Source organism: Diabrotica virgifera, chromosome 4 (assembly GCF_917563875.1).
Source record: "Diabrotica virgifera virgifera chromosome 4, PGI_DIABVI_V3a".
NCBI classification, from domain to species: Eukaryota; Metazoa; Arthropoda; class Insecta; order Coleoptera; family Chrysomelidae; genus Diabrotica; species Diabrotica virgifera.
This window is the reverse complement of record NC_065446.1, coordinates 32,244,176-32,261,692: the sequence shown is the minus strand read 5'-3', so window position 1 is coordinate 32,261,692 and position 17,517 is coordinate 32,244,176. Positions and strand designations below refer to the sequence as shown.

General features: G+C 33.0%; 1 protein-coding gene across 1 annotated transcript in view; it reads left to right on the top strand.

Annotated features, from left to right (window-relative positions):
- The window catches only part of LOC114327881 (putative sodium-dependent multivitamin transporter), a 135,699-nt gene that overhangs the window by 97,563 nt on the left and 20,619 nt on the right, over positions 1-17,517 (top strand). The window contains exons 7-8 of the mRNA XM_028276598.2: positions 11,611-11,757; positions 17,140-17,364. Of these exons, the coding sequence (XP_028132399.2) occupies positions 11,611-11,757; positions 17,140-17,364 (372 nt within the window). The remainder of the gene's footprint in view (positions 1-11,610; positions 11,758-17,139; positions 17,365-17,517) is intronic.

The following is a 17,517-nucleotide window of genomic DNA, read 5'->3' as shown; positions in this document are numbered from 1 at the left end:
ACTTAAAACTAATGCTTTTCACAATCGTTTCACCATCCAAATTTTATCGTCTAGAGTACGCCAATGAATTAAGTAAAACGTGTTTTTGTACCGTCTCGGACGATATAAAAGTCGGATCGAAAAGCCTAGTCTTGGAGCGTTGATCAAAGAATAATAAACAACAGCGAGGTGAGTTTATGTAGATAGTATTTCCCGACCATTTTCCGGTGTCGTTTTGGCGAGCTGAGCGAATCCGACAGTTTTCCTCCTTCCTATCCTTTTACCTATCCTTATACGAGTGGTGATCGTATATCCCTAATATGTCTTTTCACCTTGCGAGCTGAGCGAGATTCCCTTTCTTCCCTTTCCTTATACATTCATGTCGTATTAATAAAATCAATTCCTATTTCACGCGATCGTCAAAATCATTCATTCATGTACAAAATATGGTCACATCGGCCCGAACAGAAAGCTCGATGCGTAGATTATAAATATATTTTATTAACGAAATTAACGAGTAATTAAGGCTAATTATCTTATCTTTTGTATGTTTTCATTCCAAATAAAAATGTCTTGAAAAGCGAACTCTTTTCTTCGACTGATTTAGTTACCTGGAGCAACAACGCAACGACCGCGTTACATAGTGTAGCCTGCGAAGCTCCATTTAAGTTTGGCAATTTTTGTTGTTATGTCCTCATTTTGTATTTGATCTTACCCAGTCGCTCCTCTTTTTATCTGCTAGTCGTATACCCAGCATTGCTCTTTCCATTTCTCTTTCTGTTGTGGCTAGTTTATTCATATTTGCCTTAGCTAGGGTCTAGGTTTGACATCCATATGTCATGATAAGAAGGATGCACTGGTTGAACACTTTGCTCTTCAAGTATTGGGATATTTTCCGGTTCGTAAGTTTTCTAAATCCTGCCCATGCTAGTCTTGCTCTTATAGTAATTTCCCCACTTTGGTTCTCTTTGTCCAATTTCAGGACTCGGCCTTCTTCTTTGTGTGCCGTGTTTTTTTTTGAAGCGTTGGTTATCGTCAGAGCCGTGCGGTATATCCTTTCAATATGATGCAAGTCTTCGAAATGCCGCCCCTTAAATATATTATTGAAACTTAACTTTTATTTTTATTAAATGAAACTGCACAAAATTAACAAAATATTTGATTTTGAAAACAATACATAAGTACTTTAAATGAAATGAAATATATATTAACATTACATTAAATACCTAAAATTTGCAAAAATTATAATTTAACACTTCTTACTTTAATTTTGGAAAACTCCTCAATCAGATTGGTGTAGTCAAGTAATGATAGATAGGTGTGGCAGCTAGTGAGAACTCCATTAAAATAAGTGCTAAATTTTTTAGTTTGGTTTGTCTTATGGAGCTTCGTAAATAGTTTTTAATAATTTTTAATTTTGAAAAACTTTCCCCAGGAAACTTACCGAGACAAGGAGTGTTAATAAAATTCTTAATGATACAACTACATTTGGGTATAGTATAAAGAAATTCGTTCATTTTGGCACAAATAGTTCAAAATCTCAAAAGGTGTCGTGGACTATGGTATCATTTGGGATATATCACTCAATTCTTCTAGATCATTTGCCTCTATATCAGATTCTTTTTCTGTTTATATTGAAAGTACATATTGAACGAATATTCATACAATATATTTCTAGTGTTTTATCATCTATTTCTCTCAATTTAAAAGTATCATATACAAATTTAAAATTTTTATTATGAGGTTCTAGAAGCGAAAATCGATCAATCAAAGAATTAAGAGCATAGGATTAAAGTTTGCTTAAAATTTTTTTGAATGCATTAATTTTTTTTCGAATCCTCAAAAAAATAATAAATATTTTTGAAAAATTTAAACGCAGATTGAAAGACTACAATAATACCGAGAGTGGAAAGTCCCTTAGAATAAATAAAAGGTTTCCTTTAAATAAGATATTTGAAATTAAAAATTACACTAACTTTTCTCTTTTTTACCACCCCTGTAACTTATTCAAATAAACATTATAGAGGTTTTTAGGGACTTTCGGCCCTCGGTAATAATGCAATCTTTTATTCTGTGTTTAAATTTTTCAAAAATATTAATTAGTTTTCTCAGGATTCGAAAAAAAGTACTGCATTTAAAAAGCATTGCAAGCACATTTTGCTCCTACTCTCTTAACGGCAATATCTAAAATGTAGATGAACACATTTATTTTAATTTTAGCTTTATCTGTTAAGAGCTCGTCCACAGATTTTTCGTAATCAAATAAAAGATTTTTTCTCCTGGCTGGAATTTAATTTTCACGGGAAATTCGGAACTTATATCAAAATTTCCTGCAATTTCATTAAATTTTTATTTGTTCATTTACCATATTGTCTGCAACTTTTCATCTTTTCTATAGTTTCTGACAACATTTTTACACAGTTTGACAATTTTTTTTATTTTATTGATTATGTCGCCCCTTTAGTGATGCCGCCTGATGCGACTGCCTCGCCGCATCATAGCACGACACGGCCCTGGTTATCGTCGTATTAACCGTTCGACCTGTTCATTGTCTAATGTTACCAGGGCCCCCGTAAGGGTTACTGGCGCCTGTGTGCAAAAAAAATTTTGGCGCCCCTTAAGGCATTTTGGATCATGTTTTTTATTTATTTTTTGAAGGTAGGTAGGTGCTTGAAATAAACCAAAAAACTAAACTTTAGAAGTCATATTTATAGTCCATTCACTCAAGGTAAAATATTATAAAACCTCCGGATTTTAAAGAACCGCTTGGATTCACATGACATTAATTTGGCATACACAGAGCTAACAGCTAACATGTCAAAGAAAAAAGTGATATTGTCCCGACGTGTGTTTTTGCCCTGGATGTGAGTTTCACCCTTTCTCGGGAGTGAAAAAGCAAATAGGTATGTTCAAAAAGGTCCGAAATGGATAAAATGACTAATTATAAACAACTTTTTTTCTGTAAAGTTTTTTGACCAAGTCAATATTTTTCAATACTTTAAAGTTATTTGCGAGTAAATATGTTCATTTTTCAACAAAAAAAACTTGTTTTTATCATGACAAGTCAATATTTTTCAATACTTATCAAGTTATTTACGAGTAAATATGTTCATTTTTCAACAAAAAAAAATTGTTTTTAAACGAATTTTCGCAAATAACTCAAAAAGTAAGTGTTTTATCGAAAAAAATATAGCTTATAAAAAAGTGAAAAAAAAAATGGTGTATATATGAAGTCTGCAGACCCAGTGGAAGCAGAGTTGTAGCTAATGAAAAGGCGGTTCATATTCGTCAAATTACAAATCGCATATTTCAACGTAAAATAACCAAAAAATCAAACACTTATTAGGGAAACCTCATTATAACTGTTTAAAGAAGCTATATATTTTTGAAGTATTTTTTAACATCAAAAGTAAGTATTAAGTTACGCTCAAAATAATGGTCTTTTTGTTTGTGGTCCCTTTTTTTGCTAAAAAAAAATCGTGAAAATCAACCCCTAATTATCATCCCAAATCAAATTAATCGTTACCCGCTTCACCACACGCTTCTTTACTTATGTATTGTTTGTATGAAATTAAGTTTCATCGGATTAAAGTGCTTATTTTTGAAAAGGTTGTAGTTAAAACGGCTTGAACGAGTTACTAATCACGAGTGTATGCAAATTTTGAACAGCCATTAACCAATTTTTGTCTTACAGTAAAACAAAAAATCCAGCATATTCAGAGGGGCCGTTCAAGTATTACGTAAAGCAGGTTAGGGGGAGGTCAAAAATCTTCAAAAATTGCGTTACGCAATAGTTAAACGCCCATTTGAGTGCGTTACGTAGGAGGGGGAGAGGTCAAAAATCTTCAAAAATCGCGTTACGTAATACTTGAACGCTCCCAAAAGCAAAACTTACATTTTTTAACTGCTTGAGATTTTTGGTAACACTAATAATTTTTAAGTTATTTGCAAAAAAGGAATTTTTTCAAAATTAAATAAAGTTTACTTTAAAACCAATTTTTTTCAAAAATGAGCACTTTAAACCGATGAAACTTACAGATCGTATAAACAACGTAGTGTATAAAGTAAATGGTAAAGCGGTAACGATTAATTTCATTTGCAATGCTAATTAAAAAAGGTTGCTTGTTGCTTGTTCTTGTTGCTAGAAACTTTTTTAAAAATTAAAAATAAATATTTTTTTAACACTTTAAATAAGTTGTAATGAGTTTTCCCTGAAAAGTGTTTAATTTTTTGTTATTTCACGTTGAAATATTTGATTTGGAATTTGACGAATATGAACCTACTTTCAATAGCTACAACGCTGCTTCGACTGGGTTTGCAGACTTCATTATATAAATTATTTTTTCCACTTTTTGTAAGCTATATTTTTGCTAAAAGTATTTATTTTTCGATAAAATAATTAGTTTTTGAGTTATTTGGGAGAAACCGTCTAAAAAGGGGGTTTTTTATTGAAAAATGAACATATTCACTCGCAAATAACTCGAAAAGTATTGACTTAGTGAAAATCTGTATAGAACAAAAGTTGCTTACGATTAATCAGTTTATCCAATTCCGGATTTATTTTGAATGTATATTTTTTCATCCCCGAGAATACTCACAGGTATTCTCGGCCATATTCCCCTGAGAATACCCCTTTTAGCCGCAGAGCAAAAGCACACATCGGCACAATATCACTTCTTTTCAGCTATGTGTATAACAAATTTCATGTCAATATAAGTGGTTCTTTAAAATTCACAGTAAAAACTGTGAATAAATGGACTATTATTTGTAAACTAAAATATCAAAATGAAACAAACAGATAAAATCATATCAAAATAAATTAAAATGCCTTACATGTTCTCGCGAATGGAAATCGGCAGTAATTGGATGATATACTAATAAAATTTCGTGTGTGTTTATATTTAATCGTATTTAAATTGTCAACTTTTATTTTAAAATTAATTTTTATTTTTTTGTTTGTTTTTTTTGTAATTTTTGACCCCGGGTTTTGACGCCCCTAAAGGATGGCGCCCGTGTGCATTGCACACTTTGCACATATGGTAGCAGGGGCCCTGAATGTTACGTAGCCAGGACAGTTGTTTTCTTCCAACCCAGCGTTTTCCTTCGATTTTGCCCTGAATGATCAACCGGAGTAAGCGATATATTTAGGTCCTCTCATTATACTCCGGTCAACTTACGCATCCGAGGCTACAAAAATTACCATCAAGCTGAAAATTGGCAGGATTGTTAAAAATACCATCATAAATGAAATCTAAAAAGTCCTCATAAATCCGACCCCTGCTAAAAATTTTACGCGGGGTCAAAGGTCACCAAATATGGTTTTTAGCGATTTTCAGCGAAACGGTAAGTTTTATCGTAAAATTAGCTCTAATAGTATGGTATAGTTAGACCCAAACCCAGACATCCAAAGTGAAAGTTATCCTCCAACACCAAATTGTTCTATATGGTCCACATATTGTTCAGTAAAAAGTTACACCATTTTGAGCGTCGGGTTGGGGGGGGGAGGGGTTAGAAATCTGTAAATTGGTAGTTTTTTACGTTTTTCGTCAATATTTTTAAAACCATGCGGTTTAGCATGAAGAACCCTCTATACAAAATTGTTTTACATTAAATTTGAAAGATAAAAGGCCCTATGCATAACCCTTCTAAAATTAACGGTTCAAAAGTTACAGAGGTAGGGCCGGTACTTTATGTCCCGGTTAAACCTCGGTTAGCTAACCGGGGTTTACTCGGGACAGAAAAGTACCTCATAGGGCCTCTTGCGTTGTAATAAAAGCAATTATAATTATTATTATTATAATTATTTATGAATATAATAATAAGTAGAATTGCGTTTATGTCTATGTTATGCATATATTTCTGTCCCGATTAAACCCCGGTCGATCAGATTAGCCAAGCGGACTGAGGCGCACGATTGACAATCTATAGTGGATATGCGGTCGAGACGATCGAGGTTCGTGCCCCAGCCCGGTGAATAGAAAAATAAAAAGGCTGACGTCGTAGTCTAAAATTCTAAAAAGAATCTACGACTTGGTCTGGAATAAGCTGGTGTCTGATCGGCCTATGGAGGAGCAGTACGGCAAGGGATAAGGGCTTGCGGCTCGGTGACACTCCTCCATAGATCCCTACCGGAAGGGCGTTGACGCCTACAAAACGGTGTATATATATATAACTAACCGGCTGTTAACGGAGACATAAAGTACCGGGCCGTAGTATAGTATAATTGGTCCAAAAAAAGCCTAACCCAGACATCCAAAGTAAAAGTTTTCATTCAACACCAAATTGTTCTATATGGTCCACATATTGTTCAGTAAAAAGTTACACCATTTTGGGCGTCCGGTTTGGGGGAGAGATGGGGGAGAACTCGGTAAATTAATAGTTTTTTTTAGGTTTTTCGTCAATATTTCTAAAACTATGCATTAGCGTAAAGAATGTTCTATAGAAAAATGTTCTAAATAAAATTTAAAATAAAATGGTTCTATACATAATTGTTATAAAATCAACGGTTCCAGAGTTACGGAGAGTGAAAAGTGGAGGTTTTCGATACTTTTTATACTTACCGATTTCTCCACCCTCTCCCCCCCCCAAACCCGACGCTCAAAATGGTGTGACTTTTTTCTGAACATAAGTGGACCATACAGAACAATTTGGTGTTGGAGGATAACTTTCACTTTGGATGTCTGGGTTTTTGGTATAGTTATACCATACATTGCCCAAAAAATATAAAAAGTATCGAAAACCTCGACCCTTCACCCTCCGTAACTCTGGAACCGTTGATTTTATAACAATTATGTATAGAACATTTTTTATTTTAAATTTCATGTAGAACATTTTTGTGTATAACATTGTTTACGCTAAAGCATAGTTTTAGAAATATTGACGAAAAACGTAAAAAAACTACTAATTTACCGACTTCTCCCCCATCTCCCTCTCAAACCGGACGCTCAAAATTGTGTAACTTTTTACTGAACAATATGTGGACCATACAGAACAATTTGGTGTTGGAGGAAAACTTTTACTTTGGATGTTTGGGTTAGGCCTTTTTTGGACTAGTTATACTATACTACCTCCGTAACTTTGGGACCATTCATTTTAGAAAGATTATGCATAGGGCCTTTTTTATTTCAAATTTAATGTAGAACAATTTTGTATAGAAGGTTGTTCATGCTAAACCGCATAGTTTTAGAAATATTGACGAAAAACCTAAAAAACTACGAATTTACCGATTTCTTCCCCCTCTCCCCCCAAACCCGACGCTCAAAATGGTGTGACTTTTTTCTGGACACTGTGTGGACCATATAGAACAATTTGGTGTTGAAGGATAACTTTCACTTTGGATGTCTGGGTTATGCCATCTTTTGGATCAACCATATTATACTATAACAAAAAATGTAGATTAGATAATTATCTATAAAAAATGCCTTATTACTTTTTTCCTGGGAGCCACCGTTTTTGAGATATAACGATTCAAAAAGTGGTAATCGTCATAATATGCGCACACGTTTCCACACCACCTTTGAGGTAGTGTACTTAGCGCGTTTTTTTAACGTGGTTTCCCCAGTAGGCCTATTCCACGGATCTGTTATGATTCTGTTTAATTTAAAGCTATTTAATAATTGATATTGGCAAGGGTTAAAAATGACAAAACTTTATATAAAGCGGTATAAATTAAAAAAAAGGGAAATTTATCAAACTGGTTCATAATTTTCTAATACTTCTCCTTCCCTTGTTCTTCTTCTCATTGTTCTTCTTCCTCTTCTTCATCTTCTAATTCTTCTTCTTCATCTTCTAATTCTTCTTCTTCTTGTTCTTCTTCTTCTTCTTCTTGTTCATCCTGGGTTTTTTTCACGCTCTTCATTACATTCCTGGCCGCAAAATAAGCACTGTTTTTAAAAACAAAAAGCTGGTTCACTTACACGTGCTCTAGTAAGAGGAGGACTTTTGGTCGATGTACTGGCTTCTTGTTTTTCATATTGTCTTTTAATAGCTGCAGCAATAGAACACTTTCGAGTATAACTTTTACGACACTCCACATGTATGGTCACAGATTTCTGCTGTTTAAGAAATTCTAAAAATCCATCAGCTCTTTCAGTACTTGCATTGATTAATGTTTTTATACCACGTTCAACGGTAACAATTTCACCTTCAGTTAAAATTTTAGCGCAAATAAAACAATATTCTGACATTTTTGTTATAACAATGAAAATAACACGAAATACACGATAAAAAAAATATAGGTTTAACACGTATTTTCACTCCGGAGTAGTACTCAAGACTAATTAATACCTCGAGGGTGTCATTTACCTGAAGGATTTCGCCACCCAGGAAAATTACGGTGTAATTTGCATAAGTATTTATTAGTACTTAGCAATAAACATTTTGCCTAGAAAGTTGTCTTTCATTATTATGTTCAAACCCTTCTGAGAAGAGAATATGTAGGGTGATTAGATTAGCTGACGAACGTGTTTATTCCGACAAAACCCATCTTTGCAAATTGAACTAAGGCGTATAAATAAAAAGAATTATTATAAGTTAATACTTTGTCATTTGTTGTATTTTGTTGTGTATTTTTGTTGGGATTAAGCCGTAAAATTCAAATAATTCTTACTATTTTCGCCTTACATTCACTTTGTAAAGATTTTTTTGTTGGCACTGTAATATAATACAGCTTATACATTGTATCCCTCGGTAGGCCGCAAGCTGTATAGTAGAAACATTATCATATTTATAATCTTATATTATTATGTGTAATATAAGTTAAGTTGACCGTAGAATATTATGTTTACTTGTATTACAGCTTCAGTGATGTATACACCTGGTGTACTAATACATATATTATGACGACTAGAAGTCTTTCAACTCTTTGAATCGTTGTATCTCAAAAACAGTGCCTCTTAGGAAAAATATTTTTTATAGATAATTATCTAATCTACATTTTTTGTTAGAGCTAATTTTACGATAAAACTTACCGTTTCCCTGAAAATCGCTAAAAACCATATTTGGTGACCTTTGACCCCGCGTAAATTTTTTAGCAGGGGTCGGATTTATGAGGACTTTTTAGATTTCATTTATGATGGTATTTTTAACAATCCTGCCAATTTTCAGCTTGATGGTAATTATTGTAGCCTCACTCCTATTTTTTAGTCTAACTAGACCGGTCTATTATATGACCGAAGTATTGAACCTTTCTCATTTTTATGACGTTGATCAATTCTCGCTCTTTGTGCATGGTCTCCAGCAAACGTTCGTTGGATATGTGTGCTGTCCACAGGATTCTGAGCATGCGACACGCGACGGTAACACCACAACTCGAGCTAGGACTTGGTCTAGGTAGACATATTCGTGAACTTGTTATATCTCACTGCGTCTGGGGTCATCTGTGTTTGTCATTATTTTTGTTTTTCCCATGTTCATTTTTAGGCCGACGTATTGGAAGCTTCCTGAGAGTTCCTCCATAATAATTTGCAGTTCCTCGAATGTGCTTGCTATAATCACAATGTCGTCAGCGAATCTGAGGTGGGTTAACTTGTTGCCATTAACGATAATGCCATAGGTTGATCACTTTGTAATTCTGTGGCTATTTAAAATTTAAAATTGATATGAGGCGTTTTTTAATTTTTTTAAAGTCGTCTCTTTGTGAAATAATGAATTTTTCCATACTTTTGCATCATGCTGTAAAAGATTCGTGCTTTATACCGTAGATAATTCTGTTGTCCACAGAGTGGCTTTCGTTGTTACGTCTACTATTGATATAATTCCATCTGTACTTATAGATTCTAACAATTAGAAATAAGACATTAGAATAAAACAGGTGCTGGTTTTTATATGAAGATTTGAAACGGGTTAAAATCAAAATTAACCAATTAAATTGTGTGTTATGTATATGTACGGTACCTTGGATGATGTTCTTCTTCTTCTCCTCTTAGTCGACTAAGGCTGGGTGGCGGTTTTGGCACTTGTTTGGTTTAAAAACTGTATAAAAACTGTGCCGTTTCACACTGAATGTCTATACATATCTGATTCAATGCGCGCATATGCCTAGCGTGCCCAAACTATCTTAAGTGGCTATGAGTTTGGGGGTGGCGCCTACAGAACCGTATTGGTACATAACATACACATATGGTCAAACAAAATAAAAAATGAATAAAAATAAAAACTTGCGATATTAATTACTAATTATATAATATGAGCCGCTGAGAACAAAAGTGGTGTAAGTAAAAAAATCAAGTTCTCAGTAAACAAGTGGTTTAGTAGATATTTTGTACACGCGATGGTTTTTATGGAATTTGTCTTTTGTTTGGATAAAAGAATATATTATATTTATTTGTCCAAACTAAAAACAAATTCCATAAGCACCTTCGTGTTTACAGAATTTCTACTATAGCACTTGCTTGCTGAGAACTTGATTTTTTGACTTACACCACTTTTGCTCTCAGCGGCTCATATGTAAAAGAAAAATATGTAGAGGGACGGAAAACCATCTAATAAACCAATTTTGTCATAGCCAGTGTCTGGGTATCCGCATTGCTGCCATATACTCTTGAAATTGGAAAGCTTTTTTTCAAGGCAGATAACAAATTAATTATATGGCCAATCTTGACCTTTCTTGAATTATTGTTATATTGGTGTGACCTTGTTGCTGTAAAAATTGACATGGTCTAATACTGACCTAATTGATTCTACAGATTTGTTTATGAGTAATTATTAACTCAAAATTGTTGTGATTTAAGTAGTTTTTATTTCTTCATATTTATACAGCATGACCAACTTTTCTGACGAAATCTGTTATTATAGGAGATAAAAATGATACATAGAAAAATATACAGTCTTCCATAACACTGTGCTACATCAAATATATTATTTTTTAAATGAAACACTCTGTATTTTTTTTAATTTAAAATTCTTTTCACTTCTTCTTTACAAGATTTGTAACGATTCAAAAATGTTTTATTATAATTTGCGTTAAAAAAATTTCGTTTCCTTGAATTAGAATAAACATTTAGTTGTTTGTTTACATAAACTAACATCGTTGTTTTTTTAACTACCTACGTCTTAAAAGCGTAGATGAAAATAACCTAAATTGAACCATTTATTTAGGTCAATCGCTGAGAAGTGAAATTGAATCCAATTGCCGGAAAACAATCTTCCATGCGTGAGAATTGAATGCATTCCTGGTTTATAGTTTGAAGATGCCGAAACGGCGCGACATTTGCCAGACCCCGGCAATGCCTAGTCCTAGGCTTTGCCGGGGTCTGGCATAGCATAGCATATATACCTGTAATGAACACTGATGATGAAGTTATTATTCCAAAAACGTTCTGTCATGTAACCCGAAAGGGTCTTATTAATATAATATACATTTTATAAAGAATTTTAATTAATTTTTAAATTTGTTTTTTTGATATCTCCCATAATAACACACATACAGCTCCCTGAGCGAACCATGGCCGCTGAGAAAAATCCTCTCTGCTTTAAGTTTAGGTGGGTGTACGACCGACGACAGCGTTTGTCACCGGCCATGATTCGTTCCAGGAACTGTAACTGACTTTGTCACAAAAGTTCACTACCCTGTATATTCGTTAAGTATAAAATAATGATAATCTAATTTGTTTATTTTTGACGCATTTTTAGTTGTTGCCATATTATGTAGTTGATACAATGGGAGATATTCCTGGGCTCTCTGGATTATTTGTGGCTGGCATATTTAGTGCTTCTTTGTCTACAATTTCGGCATCATTAAACAGTCTGGCAGCCATTACAGTAGAGGATTATATCAAAGTAAGTTTGTTTTGTAAATATTAAACAATAATTAATGTGTAGTGTGTGTTGAGTAAGTGTCTTGTTACTTTGCAAAGTCGACGACATTGTCTTTGCAAAGAGACGCTAATTGTTTCCGAACGTCTGCTGTCCCTCCGGTGAGTACCGATCCCACAAGGACAGAAACTATTTTTCACTTATTAATTTATAATAAATGAAAAATTTCTGCCCCTGGTAGTTCGAATCCTACCAGGGGCAGACTTAACCAAATGAATGTCCTATACCTAGGTGTCATAGTTTTTGCGTAATTTACAATTATTTAAATTCTTAATCTGTAAATCGATTTTAAAACAAAAGATTAATGTCATTCTATGGCATTGTCAGTTTATGACAGTACGGTCTGGTAATTATCAAAACTATAAACATCCGTGTATAATATTCAATTTTTTTTTACTTAAAAATGGTTTTGGAAGAGCCAATTACATTCAAATTTAATGGTTCCTAAAAATGAATAATCACACTATCTGTGAAAGAGTAGACATGCTATTTTGCATTGGGGAATGTTTTAAAAATTTTCTCTTAGCTTATAAAGTTTACGCTTAAAAGTATCCTGATAGAGGACACCCAAAAAAGGATGTTTTTGAGAAATTTCTCGATAGATTCCGTGCTGCTGGTAATTTTGCATAGGTATGAAAAGTTAAATAAAAATAAACCATTTATTTTTGATGACGTCAACGAACTTGATGTCCTGCTTTCTGTTACGGAAAACCCAAATACTAGTACCTACGTGAAAAATGTCGAGTCAATTGGAGATCAGTCTAACAAGTGTATGTAGAATACATAAGAAAAACCACTATCATCCGTATAAAACTTAACTACACCAGCATTAGACAGAACAGGAACGTTTAACTTTTCGTTTATAGACTTTAGAATTTGGAGAAGATCCTGATTTTTTTTAAGAATGTATTGTGTACAGACGAATCTACCTACTTTTAATAATAATCGTCTAGTTAATAGACATAGCTTTCATTTTATTATGATACAGTAAACAAACATTTTACTGTTGATCGCCAACACCGATGAAGTGTTAATGTTTGGGGCCGTATTCTGAGCCAGTACGTTATCGACCCATATTTTTTTGACGAAAATCTGAATGGAGCAACTTCTTTAAATTTCTTAAAACAAGTTTTTTGAATCCTTCTTAAAACTTTTCACTTAGCTTGCGAACAAACATGTGGCTCCAAGTGGACGGAGCTCCTGCTTATTTTTGACGTGATGTTAAGAACAACCTCAACATAAAATTTAGAAATAAATGGATAGATTGATTCGGTCCATATATTTGGCCACCTAGGTCACCAGGATTGACCAAGATGAATTTTTTTAAATAAGGTTATAATATTAAAAATATTGTAAATGCTGCACTTCCTAACCCAGAAACCTGTGTTTAGTACAATCTTTGATTAATATACATGGTGTTATAATAATATACCCATCATATTATGCTACATTGAATAATCTAATAATGAAACTGTAAATTTTGAACACCCTGTAAATAAATGTGTAATAATCAATCATGGAATGCATTAATTATAAGATAATTACCAGACCGTATTGTCATAAAATGACAATGTCATACAATGACATTAATTAACTTCATCTTTTGTTTTAAAATCGATTTACAGAGTAAGAATTTAAATAATTGTAAATTACGCAAAAACTATGAGACCTAGGTATAGGACATCCATATACCATTCGAAAAAGGTAAATTTGTTAAGTATAATTATTTATTAATATACATGGTGTTCCATTTAAAATACGCATCATATGACACAATGAATACCCCACTAATGAAACTATAAATTTTGAACACCCTGTAGACAAATGTGTAATAATTAATCATGGAATACATTCAACTAATATCCAACTATTATAGTAATGTTTTTATAATTTCTTAAATAACTTGAGAATAAGCCTTCTTTTAAAACTTTACATTTTAAGAAAAGTCAACATAACTCAGAACACTCTGTACATAGGTATAGGGAAGCCTTATGAAACTATACCTTAATTTTTGCGGACAATTAAAAAATGCAATAAAATATAGGGTGTTCCATAAGAAAAAATATAACTTTGATACGCCGCCACTTATTGGGACATCCTGTATATTTCAAAATAATTTTAAAATGTAGCTTTTATCAACTTACAAACTATTCAATTTAAATTTTTTTCAAATCTTTTACCGTTTCGCTGTAATATTCCGTCCCGTTAGTGGTGACTCACCCTGTATATTGCTTCAGGAAAAGATCTCCTATTGATACAATGCGGTAGAATAAAACTGAATAGAAAGATCAGAATCTATGAAACAATTGAAGAGATCTTCTTATCTTGAATATACACAGCTGAAAGCCAAAATACTACAAACTTACTGAAACTACTATAGGCGAGCGGGAGATACCCCTAAAATGACCAGGTACTGACCACGGAGGGCCGAAGGGCCAATCTAATTGTATTCATACTGTATATTTTCGAGGGTGCTGAAAACGAAAATGAGGTTTATTTTGAATTTTATGTGGGGGAACATTGTAAAAATTGCAATTTTAACCTAAAAATAAAAAAAATAAATCACGTTTTTTTGCGTTTATCCCGCTACAACTCTGTTCAATTTTAATATTTTTTTCTGAAATTTTTACAGTCTAATATTTCTGAAGACAACGGTACTTGTTTTAAGCTTTAATTCTTATTTTGATAAAGGTTATGAATTTTTCAAAGGCAAAGGTACGGATTTGTGCATTGCAAAGTTTAATCGCAAAAGTTGAGTGACGAAATTTAAAATTTAGCATTTTAATCACGTTTATATTAAAGTAGAGAGTACAAAGAAGTTTTTTGGAAAATTTTTGATCAAAATGTTTTATAGAAAAAAAAATAGTGCAACTTTTATTATCGACATTAGAAATCCCCGATATAACGGTTATTTTTCGAGATACTGACCATGTGTGGTGAATGGCTAATTTTGGTCTTAAATTATGTTTTTGGTGGTGCTGAAAACGAAAATGAAATTTATTTTAAATTTTAGATCAAATTGGTAATATTGTCAAAATCGCAATTTTACCATAGAAATAAAAAAAAGTGAAATCACGTTTTTTGCGTTTAACTCGCTACAACTCTGGTCGATTTTAATATTTTTATCTAATATTTGTACACTATATGTTGCTCACTTTTTTTAAGACAACGGTATCTGCTTTAAGATTTTAGTCTTATTCTAGTAAAAGTTATGAATTTTTTGAAGTACAAGGTACGGATTCTTGTATTGCAAATTTTAATCGCAAAAGTTAAGAGGCAAAATTTAAAATTTATCTTATTAATTACGTTTATGTTAAAACATAGAGTACAAAGAAGTTTTCTGGAAAGTTTTAGTTACAATAAATGTTTAATAGAACAAAAATTGCGCCACATTTAATATAGACGTTATACGTCCCCAAAATAGCGCTTATTTTTCGACATACTGACCATGGGAGGTGAATGGCTAATTTTGGTCTTATTTTATATTTTCGATGGTGCTGACAATGAAAAAGAGGTTTATTTTGAATTTTATGTGACGGAACATTGTCAAAATCGCAATTTTAACCTAAAAATGAGAAAAATAGTGAAGTCACGAATTTTTACGTTTAACTCGCTACAACTCTGTTCCACTTTAATATTTTTTTTTTCTAAAATTTCTACGGCATATATTTCTTACCTTTGTGAAGACTATGAAAGTAACTGAGAAATTGATTTTTTGCAATTTGGTGTTTTTCACCTATTACTACTTCAAAATATCTCTGAAAATACTGAAGATACGAAAAAAAATATAACTACTAAATTGTAGCTTTTTTAATGGCTAAAATTACCCTTTGCATAGATTTTCATTACAGTGAATAGTTAGCCAGATATAGCTGTTTAAATCCTCTATTTACCAGCAAACACCCCCTTATTCGAGCCCTTTAAACCCGCGCCAATTAAAAACTAAGGGATCTTACGGAATTTAATTTACACAGTCTTATAGCTCTTTAAAAATCGTACAAAATCATTTTTAAAGAAACTTTTTATCGAGAAAAATATATAGAATATTTTTCGAGGTATTCTCAAAAAAACCCTCAAAAGTCGATTTTTTCGTCTAAAAACTGTTATTTTCACGCGCGAATAACTCGAAAAATATTAGTTTTACGAAGAAAATGTAAAAAACATTTTTTTCTTAAAAACACTTTTTCCATCGAATTACATGGTTAAAATGTAATAAAAAATTCTCACCTCCAAGATGGGGTGGCAAGCACCCCAAGGTTTTTGCGTATGATAGCGGCATGATATAGAAAATGATCCTTGGACTATTCCCTACCTTCTGTGAAAATTTTAAGTAAATCCATGCTGGACGAAAAAATTGCGAGCCAAAATGTTTCATTTCATCAACCGACTATTGGTGCCGACCGACCGGCTCTGTCCCGTCATACAGCTGACCGATTATAATAACTTTTATTTATATTTAATTTAGATTGTGTGTACTAATTTTCAGCCTTAGTAAATGGAAATAATTACCTTCGTAGGAAAGCAACTTTGATACCCTCTCAGTAAGCCCTGTTCTACGTTTCGCTTGACCGACCGCAGTATGTTTCTCTACAGACTCACAGTAATCAACTGTGAAAAATCTAGCTTTAGTAAATTCAAAGAGATTTTTCAGCGCTGCCTCTCCGTCTATAAAGGAACACCCCTGGAACATCCATATAACTAAGTATTGGCAGACCAAGAAAAAGATGGTGCGATAACTTAAATAATTTAGGAGGCTAATATTGAAGAAGAAACAGGCTTTAAAGCCTACATGCAAGAAGGAAGAAGACGTAGTATTAAACTGTAAAAGATGACGTGGGAAGATGTAATTTAAGATTCTGCTTAGAAACTAATTTAGACAAATAATTCAGCCTACTGTTGGCGCACGAGATTAGATAAGATAAGTAAATTGATCATCCGGTAAACGCACAACTGATGAAAAATAGGATACTCGCCATTTGTTATTGTCGTCTTCGGATCTGGGGTCCCAGTCTCACATCTGCACTCTTCCATACCAAAATAGCAACTTTTGACGATTTCTGTGTCACTCTGAATATTGATTTAGTCGAAATTTTTGGTATTCGCGGCCAGTAATCTACGTTATCGCCATTTTCGAATTGCTGGTACTCTCTTCCGCTTATGCGCAATAACGGTTCTTCTGTACCCTGCGTAAAAATTATAGCTGTGTGTTTTTGAAATTTAAATTTAAATATTTAGCGGCAAAAGTGAATTGCACTAACACCTACTAATTTTGCGTTTTAATGTAAATAATCATTTTTAAATCCACGTAGTTCATACCAATAATTGACCATTTATATGATTTTTTAGCCGTTGCATCTAGCAATACGTAAGAAACCTCTTTCAGAAACAGTTTCCGCCGTACAGCTGAAGCTTCTGTCGTTAGTGTATGGAGCAGTTTGCATAGCAGTGGCATTTTTAGCGCAATTTTTAGGTGGTCTTCTTCAAGCTGCTTTGACCATATTCGGTGTAGTAGGCGGACCTCTTCTAGGATTATTTTCTTTGGGAATGTTTACAACGATGGCAAATGAAGAAGTAAGTTTTAATTATTAAAATATTAATGTTCATGATTAATACATAATTTATACACATAAATCTTTCAAACATTTGAATACACGAGTCTGTCATTCTAAAGGCAAAAATTGGCTTTGGTTTGATCAGTAAATTAACATTGATTATGTCATGTAG